Source organism: Biomphalaria glabrata, chromosome 4 (assembly GCF_947242115.1).
Source record: "Biomphalaria glabrata chromosome 4, xgBioGlab47.1, whole genome shotgun sequence".
NCBI classification, from domain to species: Eukaryota; Metazoa; Mollusca; class Gastropoda; family Planorbidae; genus Biomphalaria; species Biomphalaria glabrata.
The window spans coordinates 17,185,447-17,199,304 of NC_074714.1; the positions used below are offsets into that span (position 1 = coordinate 17,185,447).

Here is a 13,858-nt window from a genome sequence, read left to right on the forward strand (position 1 = left end):
TGGAAATGAAAATCTACACTTTTTTTTTACACTTTAAGTTTAGAAATTGAAATTCTACATCTTAATCTAGTCTATTTTAGTCTAAACTAGATCTAGAAATTCTAGATCTAGACTCTAAAATAATTTTAATTAGAATATAAATCCAGATCTAGATATACTGTAATAAAAATCTAGATCTAGTTTAAAAAATCTAGATTAGATCTAAATCAAGATATCATTCCTTTTTTAAACGCGAGTCACATAACGAGGCTTAATAAACATTACTATACCGAGTTCTTTTTTCATTTCATTTGAAGAATTAATTCCATATAACGTCAGAGGGAAAAAAAAACACTACGTCACACGGCCTAGCTAGACTAAAAATCGCCTTCATCTATAAGAGCCATTTATCGAGTGTTCATAGACTTTGGTGCACCGAGTGCGTTCTTTTAGCATTTCATTTAAAGAATTCATTCCATATGACGTCAAAGGAAAAAAAACACTACGTCACACGGCCTAGCTAGAATAAAAATCGCCTTCATCATTACGAGCCTTTTATCGAGTGTTCATAGACATTGGTGCACCGAGTGCGTTCTTTTAGCATTTCATTTAAAGAATTCATTCCATATGACGTCAAAGGAAAAAAAAAAACACTACGTCACAAGGCCTAGCTAGACTAAAAATCACCTTTATCAACACGAGCCATTTCTCAAGTGTTCATAGACATTGGTGCACCGAGTGCGTTCTTTTAGCATTTCATTTAAAGAATTCATTCCATGTGACGTCAAAGGAAAAAAAAACACTACGTCACACGGCTTAGTTAGACTAAAATATGTTTTCATTAATACAAGCAATTTTTTCGAGGGTTAATAGACATTGGTGCACAGAGTGCGTTCTTTTAACATTACATTTAAAGAGTCCATTCATATGACGTCAAAGAAAAAAAATTCCATTACCTCGCAATAGGCTAGTACCGGTACCATAAAAAAAAATGTCTTTATTTACACGAGATATTTAACGAGGGTTCATAGACATTGGTGCACTGAGTTCTAATAGATATTATTTAAAAAGGATCAAAGCCACTTTGTTTTTGCGTTTTGTCTGTCAGTCGGTCTGTCCGTTATCTTGATATAAAAAAAACAACTAAAAGTTATTAAAAATTGATTAACCTTTATTTTACGTTTCAAAACATCGCAATAATTTTTAGGTATGAACACAATTGAAAAGTTTATATAATAGATTGTTCCGGATGTTTGTATAAATAGTAAAAGAAAAAGAGAATTTCAGATAAATGTAATACCGTTAATTAAATTTTTTGGATGGTCTCGTATAAAAATTAGATGTACTACAGCCACGTGGAGAGATTTTCATACCTTACTTTGGTGTTTGGATTCTGTTTTCCTTAAAAATCGGAACATAATATTAACGATAATTAGATTTTTTAATGTTTTAGGAAGAAAGTTAAATGTACTGTAAGAGAGTAGTGAGTTAAAATATTTTTCATAAAAATCCGTAAAAACATTATTTCGTAAATGAGAAGATTATTTGTTTATTAATTAGAAGAGGGAGTTCAAACAATTATTTGGCGTTAGTACATTTTTAAATAAATTCGGAAATTTCTGGCGACGATTTGTAAGAAACAAAATCCGGAACTTTCTTTATCGATTACAAAACTTCTATGTTATGTTTTACAAGAAAATTAAATGTCTAAAAAGTAATTTTCAGTAATCAATTCTAGTAAATTACTTTTTTTAAAAGCCTTATGCGATTTCAAACAATCATTAGGCATAATTCATGTTTTATAAAACAATATCCGGAACATTTTTACACTTAATGAAATATAAGTCAGTATAGAGATTATGATTTAGCATTAGTATGCTATTTACATAAAAAACGGAACAACATATTATTGATAATGTGTTTTTGCAACGTTTAAGCATGGAAATTGAATGTAATATAAGTTAGAAGAGCAAACAAACATTTGTTGGCGTTGATTAGTTTTGCACAAAAAAATCCGGAACAATCAATTTTAGATACTTAAAACTATTGAGATGTTATGGGAGGAACATTAAAGGGTAAATCAGATTTTCAATAGCTTTTAGAGTTCTAGTTTTTTAAATCTAATCGTGACGGACAGACCGACCAACAGACAAAACGCACAAAAATAAGCTTCTTTTATTCGGATGGGGCACTAAACAAAAAATAAATAAAATCTGATTTTTAAAAAAAGTTTAAGGAATTGGTTTAGCTCCTGATCATGTTGCGACGTTACGCTACTGCACGAAAATCGCTGCATAAAAAGTCCATTTAAAAAAATGTGCGTGATATTTACATACAAAGTGCATTATTAGCCTTTATAAACAAACAGAAATGTTTTCTTTTAATTTTAGCAGCTAGTTAACCAGAAAAAACGTCTTTAACTATTATTTGTATTTGTTGTAAACATTTCCTGTACATTTTAATAATATATTTGACTTAGTGATACTGAAAATACACAAAAATTGTCCATCTTTGTTAGCATATTGTAACATTGCCTCCCTTACATTTACGTAATTGTTTTAGAATTGGTGTATTTTTATGAAAAAATCGCTTGCATAATTAATTTTATAAATTAAACGGTTTGCTTTTAGAAAACCAAAAGTAGCCGTTGCACCTAAACTTTTCAAGCCGGATTTAATGATGAAATAATATTTTTCATAGCTCTTCTAGTTTTCGAGATCTGAGTGTGACAGACGGACATTTTGCACAAACCTAATAGCGGCTTTTTCCCCTTACGGGGGCCGCTAAAAATGAATAGGGTGCGTGTATTAAATTACGATTTTCTTACCAAAATTTATTTCTAACAGCCAGTTTTGGACACCAGTGTTAATGATCTTATATGATATTTGTTTGTTTGCTGATTTTTTATATAGATAATAAATGGACAAATGTTTGGAGTGAGCTTGGTACATTGAATGAAGTTAAATGCCTAGATCTAGACCTACTAGATAGATCTAGATTTATATAGAGAGACTATAGAGGATTCAGCTATTTAGGCTAAAATGGCTATCCTAGCCCGTACTATACTACAAAAGATCATCTGTATTAGAAATTTATTAAATGAATAAATAAAACAACACAAACATTCCACACATATCTAATCATGCAAACATAAAATAAGTCTAAAAGTCTATGTAGGAGTCACTATCCCAGTGACCTAATTTTGGTAGAATAAGTGTGTTCATATTTTTATTTTTTGTGTTCGTATTTATGCATAATTTGAAAACATCTTAATGATTTCATGTGAGGGGTTATGCCTGGGGATTTTAGAATATAGTTAATAATAATATAGAATTAAAATCTGAGTTTATTGATGCCAAAATATATTGACTCTGAAATAAATTATGGTGTCTGGAATCAATGTGTGTCAAATTTATTTGAATTAAATGAAAACACATGCCCTCTTTGACCTAAAATATAATAACAAATATAAGGTAGGGGTACAAATATAAGTAGGCTAGTTATCCTTGTTGTCCTTAAAGTAAAGAAGATTTTGATACTTCATTTCTTTTCTATGCCAAACCATTATCAAATAATGCGCTGTCAAAGTCAAACTTTGAAATTTTGGCCTATAGGTGTCCGAATAGCATAAACTTCTCTAGACCTATATAGCGACATTTTAGAAGATAAATATCGAATGTTATCTGTGAATGTTTGATGACCAAGAAAAGTAAAACAAAAAAAAGGTGTAGGGAGTCTAAAAGTGGGGAACTAAAATAATTAACGTCCAAAGTTTCTCTAATAAACTCTTGTTCCAAACGAACAATCCATTCCTCCATTCCTAACTAGATAGAGACTTTACACATAAATAACATCAGTATCATGGTTCTAATCCATGTATCAGTGAAGCTTTTTAACGTCAGACGGGTAGATCTAGTTGGCATCTTCGATCAGTTTTGTGCCATTGTCAACTAACAAAAACAATAACAGGCAGAGGTGGACTGGCTGTGTGAATATTTTGGAAAATGCCAGGTGGGCCGGCATGGTCCACTTGAAATAGCAGGAAGCTCCAGGATAAAATATTTAAATATAAAGGGGCCTACAGATGTGTCGCGATGGACACTATATTAGCAGTTACATTTTTTTATTATAACAAATTTTATTTTACTATATTTAATTCAAAACCAACTGAGTTTTTTTTTTAGTTTTCTAATTAATTGATTAGACATAGCTACCTGCCAATAGAAATAGGCAAATACCCAGCCCGGCTATCTTAGAATTAAACAAGATAAGGTTGAACCAACTCATCTCTAAGGCCTAAGGAAGGCAACCAAGGATCAAAAGAAATGGCAGAAGGTAGTACTGAAATGATGTCTCTTACAATACTAACACATTTAACAATATTAGAAAACAAAAAAAAAAGGCATGTGAAACAGATGAATTTTGTATTCCATGGAATAAAAACATCATAGATCATACAATATAACGTTTTTCAATAATAAAGGCAAAAATTGTATACTATCTATTTATATAATGAAAAAGCAGCAACTTTTAATAGCATCATTCATACAAAACACTATGAACATCTATTCATAATACACAGCACAATCGTTGTGTAAAGTTTATATCAAAGCTTTGGCAACAAGGAAAGTTCTAGTTTGTGGAATAGATAGGTGTTGATTCAACAGCTATACTTTCTATAGCACACTCGTCAGTGCCTCGTCTGATCCAGAAATAGCCCTGCTGGCCCCACTCTTCACCCCAGCTGTTTTTCACAATCCAGTATTTTTCCCCAGAGGCATTGTCGACCCCCCAGCCGACAAGCAGGACAGCGTGATTGGTCAGCTGGAATGGGTTGAATTTGTTGAGCTGGGAGGCATAATTGTGGTGGTAAACTCCTGAGCGGTAGTTGAAGAAATCATCGTAAACTTCAAAGGCAACACCAATAGGTCCTCTGTTATAAACAGCCTCCATCATGGCAGCTTCGTTACAACTAAAAGATTTTAAAAGTTCATAAGAAAATATAAAAATAGAAATAATAATAATTTGACATTAAGATGAAGAAAAACTGGATGGACTCAGAGGCGCCCTAAAGATCCCAAAATTAAAAATCCTATCTTCAACAGCATTTGAACCCTGAATCCTCGGTTTGGAAGCCAAGTGATTTACCACTCAGCCACCATGCCTCCCTTTCACTTTAGTAGCCTGCATATAATGTTAACTATCTCTCCATAATTATTTACCATGCTCGAAGTAATTTTTCATTTTTCCCATTTGTATTTCACTAGCCTGTTAGGGTCAAACTTCAAAAACGTTTTTCTTTTAATCAGACAATGTTATAATTGGTAGAGATAAATGCATGCCCTTTTTATATAACACAAATCAAAGTTTATGAAGCAAAAAACATGACAGTAGAGAAAGAGTTACAACAACAAAAAAAAGATATAGCAGCCATAGTAATATAAGAACACCACACAAATATTCTTTAACTACGTAGAACAATTTACATATATATTAATATTCGAATCAGCATACTGTAGCAATCACAGTACTTTCATTCGTTCAACAAACTAATTAACATCATATTTACAGCTATAAATGCTTGTCCTTAAGTATTGTTTAATTATTTATTCCAATACCTTTAAAAAAAATGTAAAATAATACCGTTCACACAAAAAAAAGTCCCTATTAAGTTATACAAATGAACAGAAAAACAATTTAATGCAATAAGAAAAACTTATCATAGAATTATTATTAAATAGATGTAAAAACAATGAAGACCACTAAAAAAAAATTGATCTCTTACATAAACTTTGTCATAAAGTGATAAACAACTATTTTAAAAAATGTGGGCCTCTACAATAATTAAGTTTAGTTATTATAAGTGTATATTGGTGTGGATTCTGCAGCAATACTTTCAATACTGCACTCATCTGTTCCTCGTCTAATCCAGAAAAATCCCTTCAAGCCCCAAGATTCACCCCAACTGTTTTTCACAATCCAATATTTTTCCCCATTGGCTGAGTCCACGCCCCAGCCCACAACAACAACAACATGATTGGTGATCTCAAAAGGATTGAACCGTCCACCTAAGAGGTTTTCCTCAGTGATGTGGTGGTATATCCCGGACTGGTAATTCATAAAGTCACTGTAGACTTCAAAACTGACAGCGATGGGTCCACGGTTGTAGATGGCCTCCATCATAAGGTACTCGTTGCAGCTGAAGTATGGGACACAACAAAACTTGGCCATTTTGGTTTTGTACAGTTGATAGAAACAAGGAGGGACAAGATAAATTTACGGGAAATAAACTAAAAAACAATTTCCCTTTGGGATGTTTTCATTTATTCCCCAAATATAGATAGAATTGTAGCAATTAATACTTTATGAATGTAACAAGATCTTGTTTTTTAAAAGGGGACCTTTAACATTCCAATTCCTAATGGATAATACAGTCATATCATATGTTTCCATATCAAAATTCCCATACTCTAGGTTTAACGAAACCAAGATTACTGAAAGTTATGGGATACTTGATGTCAGTGCGTAGGTTATAGTATTATAGCACCAATGTTTATTAAGTGCACAATTTTTTAACGCACTCTCTTTGTTGCTTTGCTTGTAAGTTTATGGAGTGGTTTTGTTATGCTGGTGTAACGTTTATTGAGATTCTTCTGTGTTCCCCTGTTTAGGGTGAGTATCTAAGGCATGACTGCATTTCACAGTTGTTTCGATGCCATAGTATACTAGACCTTTTTAGTTTGTCTTTACTCTTGTCTCTACAGGGAGTTAGTATGGGATTCGAAGTCTACACTATATACTTATCATACTAGAGTTTAGTCAGCAGTGTGTTGTGCTGTGATTGTGAATATTAATGTGCTACGTAGTGGGACAGCAAGGTGGAGAATGATTATTTAAGTAATATAACTATTAAGTTGTAAAACGTGTAACTACAAGGATATTACTTCATCACATTGTCATCATAGAGTCTATTCATCTCATTAAACATTTATATTAATATCTCGTTGACTGTTTATTGCAAGCATGAAGGTGCCTGTTGAATGTCAGGGGCCCGGGCAAATGAGCTAAGGCTTTAACACAACACCATGCTTCCCAGAAAAACATTATAATGACATTTAAACTGATAAATATGTTGATTTATTAACAAGTCCTAACTCATAGCATTTTATAATACAATATAGGGCCGCCCTTGCATGATTCAGTTTATAGCATCATGTTTGATAGTTTATTTACATTATATAAAAAAAAAAATAGCCTGCCAAAGCCCCATGCAAAAAAAAACAACAAACAAACAGAAAATGTGCTAATATTTTTAAATGCATATCTATCAAGCTATTTAACAATATGTAAGTTATACTTACGCTCCATAATAGCCTCCTACATATTTGTAGCTGGTAAAGTAGTGTCGGGGACACTTTTGATTGGTCTGGCATTTCCCATCAACACCTTTATAAGGGTTGCATTCTTCCAAAACAAGACCATAGTCTTCGGCATATTTACCACTGATGAGATAAGGGAAGCCACCATTGCATCCTAAGTAGAAAATATTTGTGAAAATCATTTTTTTGTGTAACATTTTATTTAGCATACAACCTTTGGTTTGAGAAAAAGCTAAATCAGGACAAGTAAATGCATCTTATGTCTATATGAGAAGAATGAGCATAGAGAATACTGCAAAAAAAAAAAAAAATACATTTACTTTGGAATAACAAAACACTATAACATTGCATGTGTGGTTTGTATTAGACAAGGGTCAATATTAGATATAGACATTTTAAATAGTGTGTTTACATCTAAATAGAATACAATAAATGTATGAGCAAACCATACAACTGAGAATAAGCCACTGTTCTTTCAGTAAAGACAAAGATAAAGGCACATTCCAAATTGTTCCAAATTTGTACAAATGCTTCTTTTTCCCTAGTGCTATTAGAGCATGAAATGGGTTGCCTGAGTCAGCCAGGAAAACCAAAGACTTGGCAGAATTTAAGTCATTGATAAACATGCATGACTAGATTGACCTAGGGACTCACATTGAAGATAATCATCTTTAATATTTTATGAAATAAGAGATGATAAATAAATTTATATAAAAAAAAAAATATATATATATCTATATATATTCTTATTTAAAAACAAAAAAAAAGACTGTACCTTGAGAGTAGGGACTGCACTCTACAATATCTTGAGTTGAAAATACTGGCTGCTGTGTGTTGTTGGTTTGAATTCTGACTCTTGCCTCATCCATACCGAGAGATCCAAAAGCATAACAACTACCACAAGATGCTAAAAGAAAACCAAAGATGCACAGTTACTCTAATGAAAAAATCATCCTCAAAAAAAAAATTTTTCTCATTTCTAGATGCTTTGTGCTATTCGGAAACTATGTGAAATGATTTTTTTATAACTTAAAAAGGGTCATAATTTTTTTTTAATTCAGAATATCATTGGTTATCTCCCCTGTATGTTAGAAATTTCCCCCCCCCCCCTTATTTTGTCAGTTATTTATATCTTTCATTTCACTAATAAGAGATTTGTTTCCCTAAACTTACAACAATTTATTCATACTTTACTACATTGCTATTTTTCATCAAATATATCATCTTATCCTGGCACTCCCAAAACTTTCCTTGACAAAATGTTACACATGTAATAAACATAAATGGTTGTAAAAATAATAATTCTAGGCCTATTAGTGTTAATACTTGTGAATGTTTGCAACAGATTTTCAGCATTCATAAGTCTTGTGTTTTATATGTTGCTATTTTCTTAAACCTATCCTGCTGCATTAAACATCTCGAGAGACCTTTTCCCTTTTTGCAACTTCTTGCGTGACTAAAGAGGCCAATCCTTGATACACAGCTGAAGACGCAGGTTGAGCATCTAGATCTAATTCTCAATAAATTTAGAGTCTAAACTTATTGAATCATAAAATATAAATATTGATTAAGTATAATCTACCTTGATTTCTAACTGGTGAAACGAAGTTGGTGCCATCAATATTTCTCCAATCAAAACTCTCTGGTAGAGTAGCCATTAGTCTCTTTTGCTCGGCTGTAATTGGCGCTGGCTTTGGACGCCTGTTTATAAAAATCATAGACATTTGTTTGGTGTACACTGGGTATCAAGGGCTTCATACATATTACAACAAAAAATGTGCATGACTTTCCTTAAAGTAATCATTAGAAAAAGTACTTCCTGCTACATGAGCTATTAAAAGAACTTTCTTCAAGGATTTTAAATATCATGTATGAAGATATATTTGCTTTAGGAGTAAAAAAGAAATTAGAAGGAAGATTAGTAAATGATATTCCCTTTCATAGTCATTCTAAAATGCATGTAAAGATTTGGGTGGGGTCTCAGTGAGCTACAAACAATACTTTGTAATAGAAACCTCATACAAATGTTAACTATCATCTATTCTATCTTATACATTACACATGTTCCTTAAAGAAGACAACAATTACATCCTACGCTTATCCATATAACAATCTAGCCTTATTCATACACTGAAACATTTTTGTAATTGGCCAAATATGTTAAAGCATTTATAGAATAACAATATCTTCTAGTTATATAGCATGTCAGAGAATAACAGTTGTCAACTTGAACTTTAATCAGAATACAGATGAAGAATTAGATTAAAATTAAATTAGAAACTTTCTTTTACTTAAAAAAACAGACACAAAGAATTCAGTACAAGAGAGTTAAACTTCAAAAAACAAGTTCATAAATTCAACTTGATTGAAATGTCAATCTTTGACAGATGACAGTGGGGTAATGGGGGTTGAGAAGAAATAATAAACAAAACAAGTACGTTACATTTTTTTCTCCCAACTAAAGACACTGATTCTTTATATTCATTGAAATTCTTTTGAAAAAGCTGAGTAAGGAGTTCTAAAAAGGCAGCTTAAATGTTCAATGTGCCCTCTAATGTAATTTGAACAAAGATATCTTAAATCAACATAATTAAAAAACTTATCTTTAAATTTGTCTCGATAAAGTGATACCAAAGTTTAAGATATTCAAATAAGCTAAGACTTCAAACAACAAACAAAACCATGATGTCAAGAGTACAGCACTTAATTTAAGAGCCTAATTAAGATATGTAAATAAACCTAGTTGATATCTAAACACAGTATTATTGTTTCAATAAGATTACAGTATTTCAGACAAAATAAAATAATGTAAATGCAATTTAGGTATAGTTTTCTAAGTTTTTTGTAGTATATGTTAAAGTTTGTGGCATTACCATTATCAAGCCCATACCTAACACATTCATTATAAATATGGTAGGTTGGTGTGCCATTCAGAGCTTGCAATCTATGAGGGCAGTAACATAAAGCTCATCTGTTTGAATGGCGATGGTTAACTAGGAATTCATGTGGCCAGCACAATGACCAACAGCTTTTACTTTTTAGATTTGGTGAACTGAGGGGTGTCCTAAAAATCTTGAAGTTAAAAATTCCAGTCTTAATCAGGATTCAAAATCAAAACACCTTGGTTTGGAAGCTGAACCACTCAGCCACCATGCCCAACTTATTGTAAACTATGAAATAAAAATCTTGTGCATATTCTTTTCAAAAAAATGATAGGTTGTTTAGGCTATAGTGTATCTATTCAATTACCCGTAATCCACATTTATCTTTAAAAAAAAAAAAAGACATATTTTTGTTTGTTTATCCAATAACTTACGTATGGAGTCGTGAACCTCTACCACCAGCCAGATTTAAATAGTCCTCAACGGTGAATCCTTCAAATTGTTTATAAGTTGTTGCTTTCCAGGAAGACTGAGCATGGTTGATAGCCCACACCTTAGCATTGGAATTCAATCTAGACAAGTTATAACATTCAAAGAAAAAAAATAGTTAAAAGATTTAATAATATTTATTTACTTTCAAATGGCATGCAAAATATTCCAAACTTATGTAAATATTGGACTAAAACAAAAATTTGGGGAAAAAAAACAATAGATTCAAACAATTTTTTTGTTGTTGTGGGTTTTAGAAAAACATATAAATTATACACCAAATAAATAAGTTTCCAAATTTTGCCATTTATTTAAGATTCTATATTAAATGTTTTCTCTATAGATATAATATCCCTAAACAACAAACCTACCCATGGCCATATCTGAGGCTGTTGTCTAAATCAGATGTTTTCAAGACTTTCCTAACATTCTGAGTCTTTTTACCATTGTAGCATGCCCAGTCTCGACCAAGAACATCATGTGACCAACCTCCTTTGATAGTGTCACAAAAACTGACATTACCTTCAAAGTAGGAGAACCCAAAATATTTTCGACCTGCCACAACAACTTCAAAACCCTAAATAAAAAAGAAAGTCATATTTAATCCTACTAAAGTGAAATTACTAAATAGTAGGTATAAGTAGGACCATTTACTCAAAGAAGGCTAAAGAATATCAAGAATGCAAAAATTGTATAAAATTTTCTGAAGGCATTCAGCTCATTGTTCCTTAGCTCTATAAGATGTATAAAGGTGGAATTGTCTTTTTGAAAAAAGGATTTTTTTCTTTTTCTTTTTGGAAATATGCATTATAATAGAATATTTCAAAGAGGATAAAAATGTTTCCAATAAATTTATACACACTTTGTTCTAGATCATAAAAACAAAATATGGTTTAAGTTTTATTTTAACGTTAAAAAAAATTCTGTAGAATATTTTTTCTTGTCTTTTTAACTGTTATTAAAATGTAATTACCTGATTGTAGATCATTGTCCAGAAACCTTTATTGTTGAACTCATCAACAGCAACATCCGGATAAATCAGATTAATTTTGATTCTGTTCTGCACTGTTTCATGAAATAAGAAATAAATGATAAATATATAGATATATATATAAGATATATAGATTATATAAGACATGTGGCTTGTTGCTAATAATAACATAATATACATTGTGTTGTAACATTTTTATGAGTTAGAGCTCTGTGTGCTGCCATCACCTGACCTCTTATAGGAAGTCAATTAGGGCAAGAAAGTTAATGAATAATAATCATTACCTCTAATACTATGTGCTATGCTATGTCATTTCGAAGGAAATTCAGAAACAGCAACTAATCTAAACTAATATATCTAGGGATATGTATAATAAATTTTTTTTTAAATATATATTTACAAGCCTATAATATATAGACCACAAGATCTGAAAGGGGAACTTTACTATATATATGCATGGATGGTTATCTTAAATCTATATATTTTCTAGGTCTAAAATCAAAGCTAGATTTTTAAAAAAGTACATGTAGATCTAAAGTAAAGACTTTTGACTGTTGATCTAGATTGTAATCTAGATCTATTTTCTCCTAAAGTTTAAATGTTTCTTCAGAATTGATTGAAGATTATTAAAACTTATTAGAGATCTACTTCCTACCCTAACTTCCCACAGGACAGTAGCAACCAGGGTTCAAACTCGGGACCATCAAGGCAACAGTCCAGAATGCATATATACCACACATGATCAGGCAGCCATCCAGTTTGACACATTTAAATAGTAATGATTTGAGTGTCATGCATTGTGGTATAATGATACAGATCTAGTCACTGTAGTATCACATGGACTGATCATATTATGACTGTTTTCAGGCCTCCTTCAGTTGTAGAAAGACTATACTATGGTTCATCTCGAACATTTTTTCAAGTGACAGTGGAGCCCTATTTTGGAGACATTCATGTCCGGCATATATATTGCAGGTTAAGGTAGCTTTCGCTTTGGTGGTAGAGGAGCCAGCCATTTTTCGTATGGCACGCTTTTCTTCCAGAGCTGATGCCCATGTTATATATGCCCTATATATTTCCATCTCGTATGGTCTACTATGGCTATGTCTTCCCAATGGCCAGTATATCAATAAAATGGTCACTGTTTTGAGGTCCAGTTTTATTGCATCCACATAAAGGTGGTGGGGGCAACCAATATTTTTAGAGCTAGATGCTAGTTACCAGTAGAGAATGACTTATGGGATGCTAATCACCTATTCAACCTATTGTCATCCATCCAGCGAACATGTCTGAGCCGAGTACTGTTTCCCACTTGATCATAAGACATAATATTCATATTGTAAATTGACTACATCAAGAATAGAATCTAATCATTCTAGATAATAATAATTTAATTTTTCTAGTAAATGTCTAATAATTAGATCATGTTAAAACTAAATTATTCTAAATCAGTAAATCATAAAATTCATAAATGTACCTCCAAAACTTGAGCAGTCAATTGTTCTATCATTATTTCCTGATCCTAAGTCAAATATCCATTGACCAGCAACATCTTCATATGTACAATTGGCTGGTGTATCTGCGCTGATGTACACCAGCATTAAGCTTAGAACAGATATTTTTAAACTCAGCATTGTTGTGTGCAATGAATGATCCACAATCAATCGTTTGTGAGTCCCTTCTCTCTTTTATAGATCTAACACTAACAGCGTAGGCTCAGTACCTATATGATCAGCAATATCTGAATAACAGCAGTTGTTTGTCATGTGATATAGACGCTATGCCATGTGACCAAAAGTCACGTGACAGAATGACACAGCTTGAAAAAAAGAATTCGGTTACTTTCTTCTACATATTAATATATCAAAATAAAAAAAACATACATATCTAGATTTAGAATGATGCATATATAGATATTATAGATTAATATAGATCATAGACTATATTATATGTAGTCTATGATATAGTTGGTATTCGAACTGTTTCCGCTCTAACGAAAAGGGTATAACTAAGGGTAACTAATAAGGGTAGCTATAACTTCCATTTGAGAAAGAAAATATTCCCACATTATTTTAACCATAAAACTAGGCCCTATTAGTATAGTTTCATGGTCAAACAACAAAAATAACGCCTTTACA

At 31.8% G+C, this 13,858-nt stretch overlaps 1 protein-coding gene across 2 annotated transcripts; it reads right to left on the reverse strand.

The window, feature by feature from the left end:
• Nucleotides 1–4,388: 4,388 nt before the first annotated feature.
• LOC106053063 (dipeptidyl peptidase 1-like) lies at nt 4,389–13,502 on the reverse strand. 2 transcript variants are annotated; one of them, XM_013208548.2, is made up of 8 exons: nt 13,198–13,498; nt 11,703–11,794; nt 11,101–11,306; nt 10,675–10,812; nt 8,941–9,059; nt 8,134–8,265; nt 7,341–7,512; nt 4,389–4,951 (listed from the first exon to the last, which is right to left on the reverse strand). In XM_013208548.2, the coding sequence occupies exons 1-8, from the start codon at nt 13,352–13,354 to the stop codon at nt 4,612–4,614; spliced, it is 1,356 nt and encodes a 451-aa protein (XP_013064002.2). In that variant the 5' UTR covers nt 13,355–13,498; the 3' UTR covers nt 4,389–4,611. The 2 variants fall into 2 exon arrangements, with proteins under 2 accessions (XP_013064002.2, XP_013063986.2); XM_013208532.2 differs by lacking the exon at nt 4,389–4,951 and adding an exon at nt 4,958–6,178 and having other exon boundaries at nt 13,198–13,502.
• Between the last annotated feature and the right edge of the window lie 356 nt (nt 13,503–13,858).

What these genes read in the sequence shown, in the direction of transcription:
- LOC106053063 (XM_013208532.2), bottom strand. Translation starts at nt 13,354, where the DNA reads ATGCTGAGTTTAAAAATATCTGTTCTAAGCTTAATGCTGGTGTACATC. An exon ending in GGACAATGATCTACAATCAG is followed by an intron (nt 11,307 to 11,702) that starts GTAATTACATTT and finishes TTTTTTATTTAG; the next exon opens with GGTTTTGAAGTTGTTGTGGC. An exon ending in AGAGGTTCACGACTCCATAC is followed by an intron (nt 9,060 to 10,674) that starts GTAAGTTATTGG and finishes TTTTATAAACAG; the next exon opens with GCGTCCAAAGCCAGCGCCAA.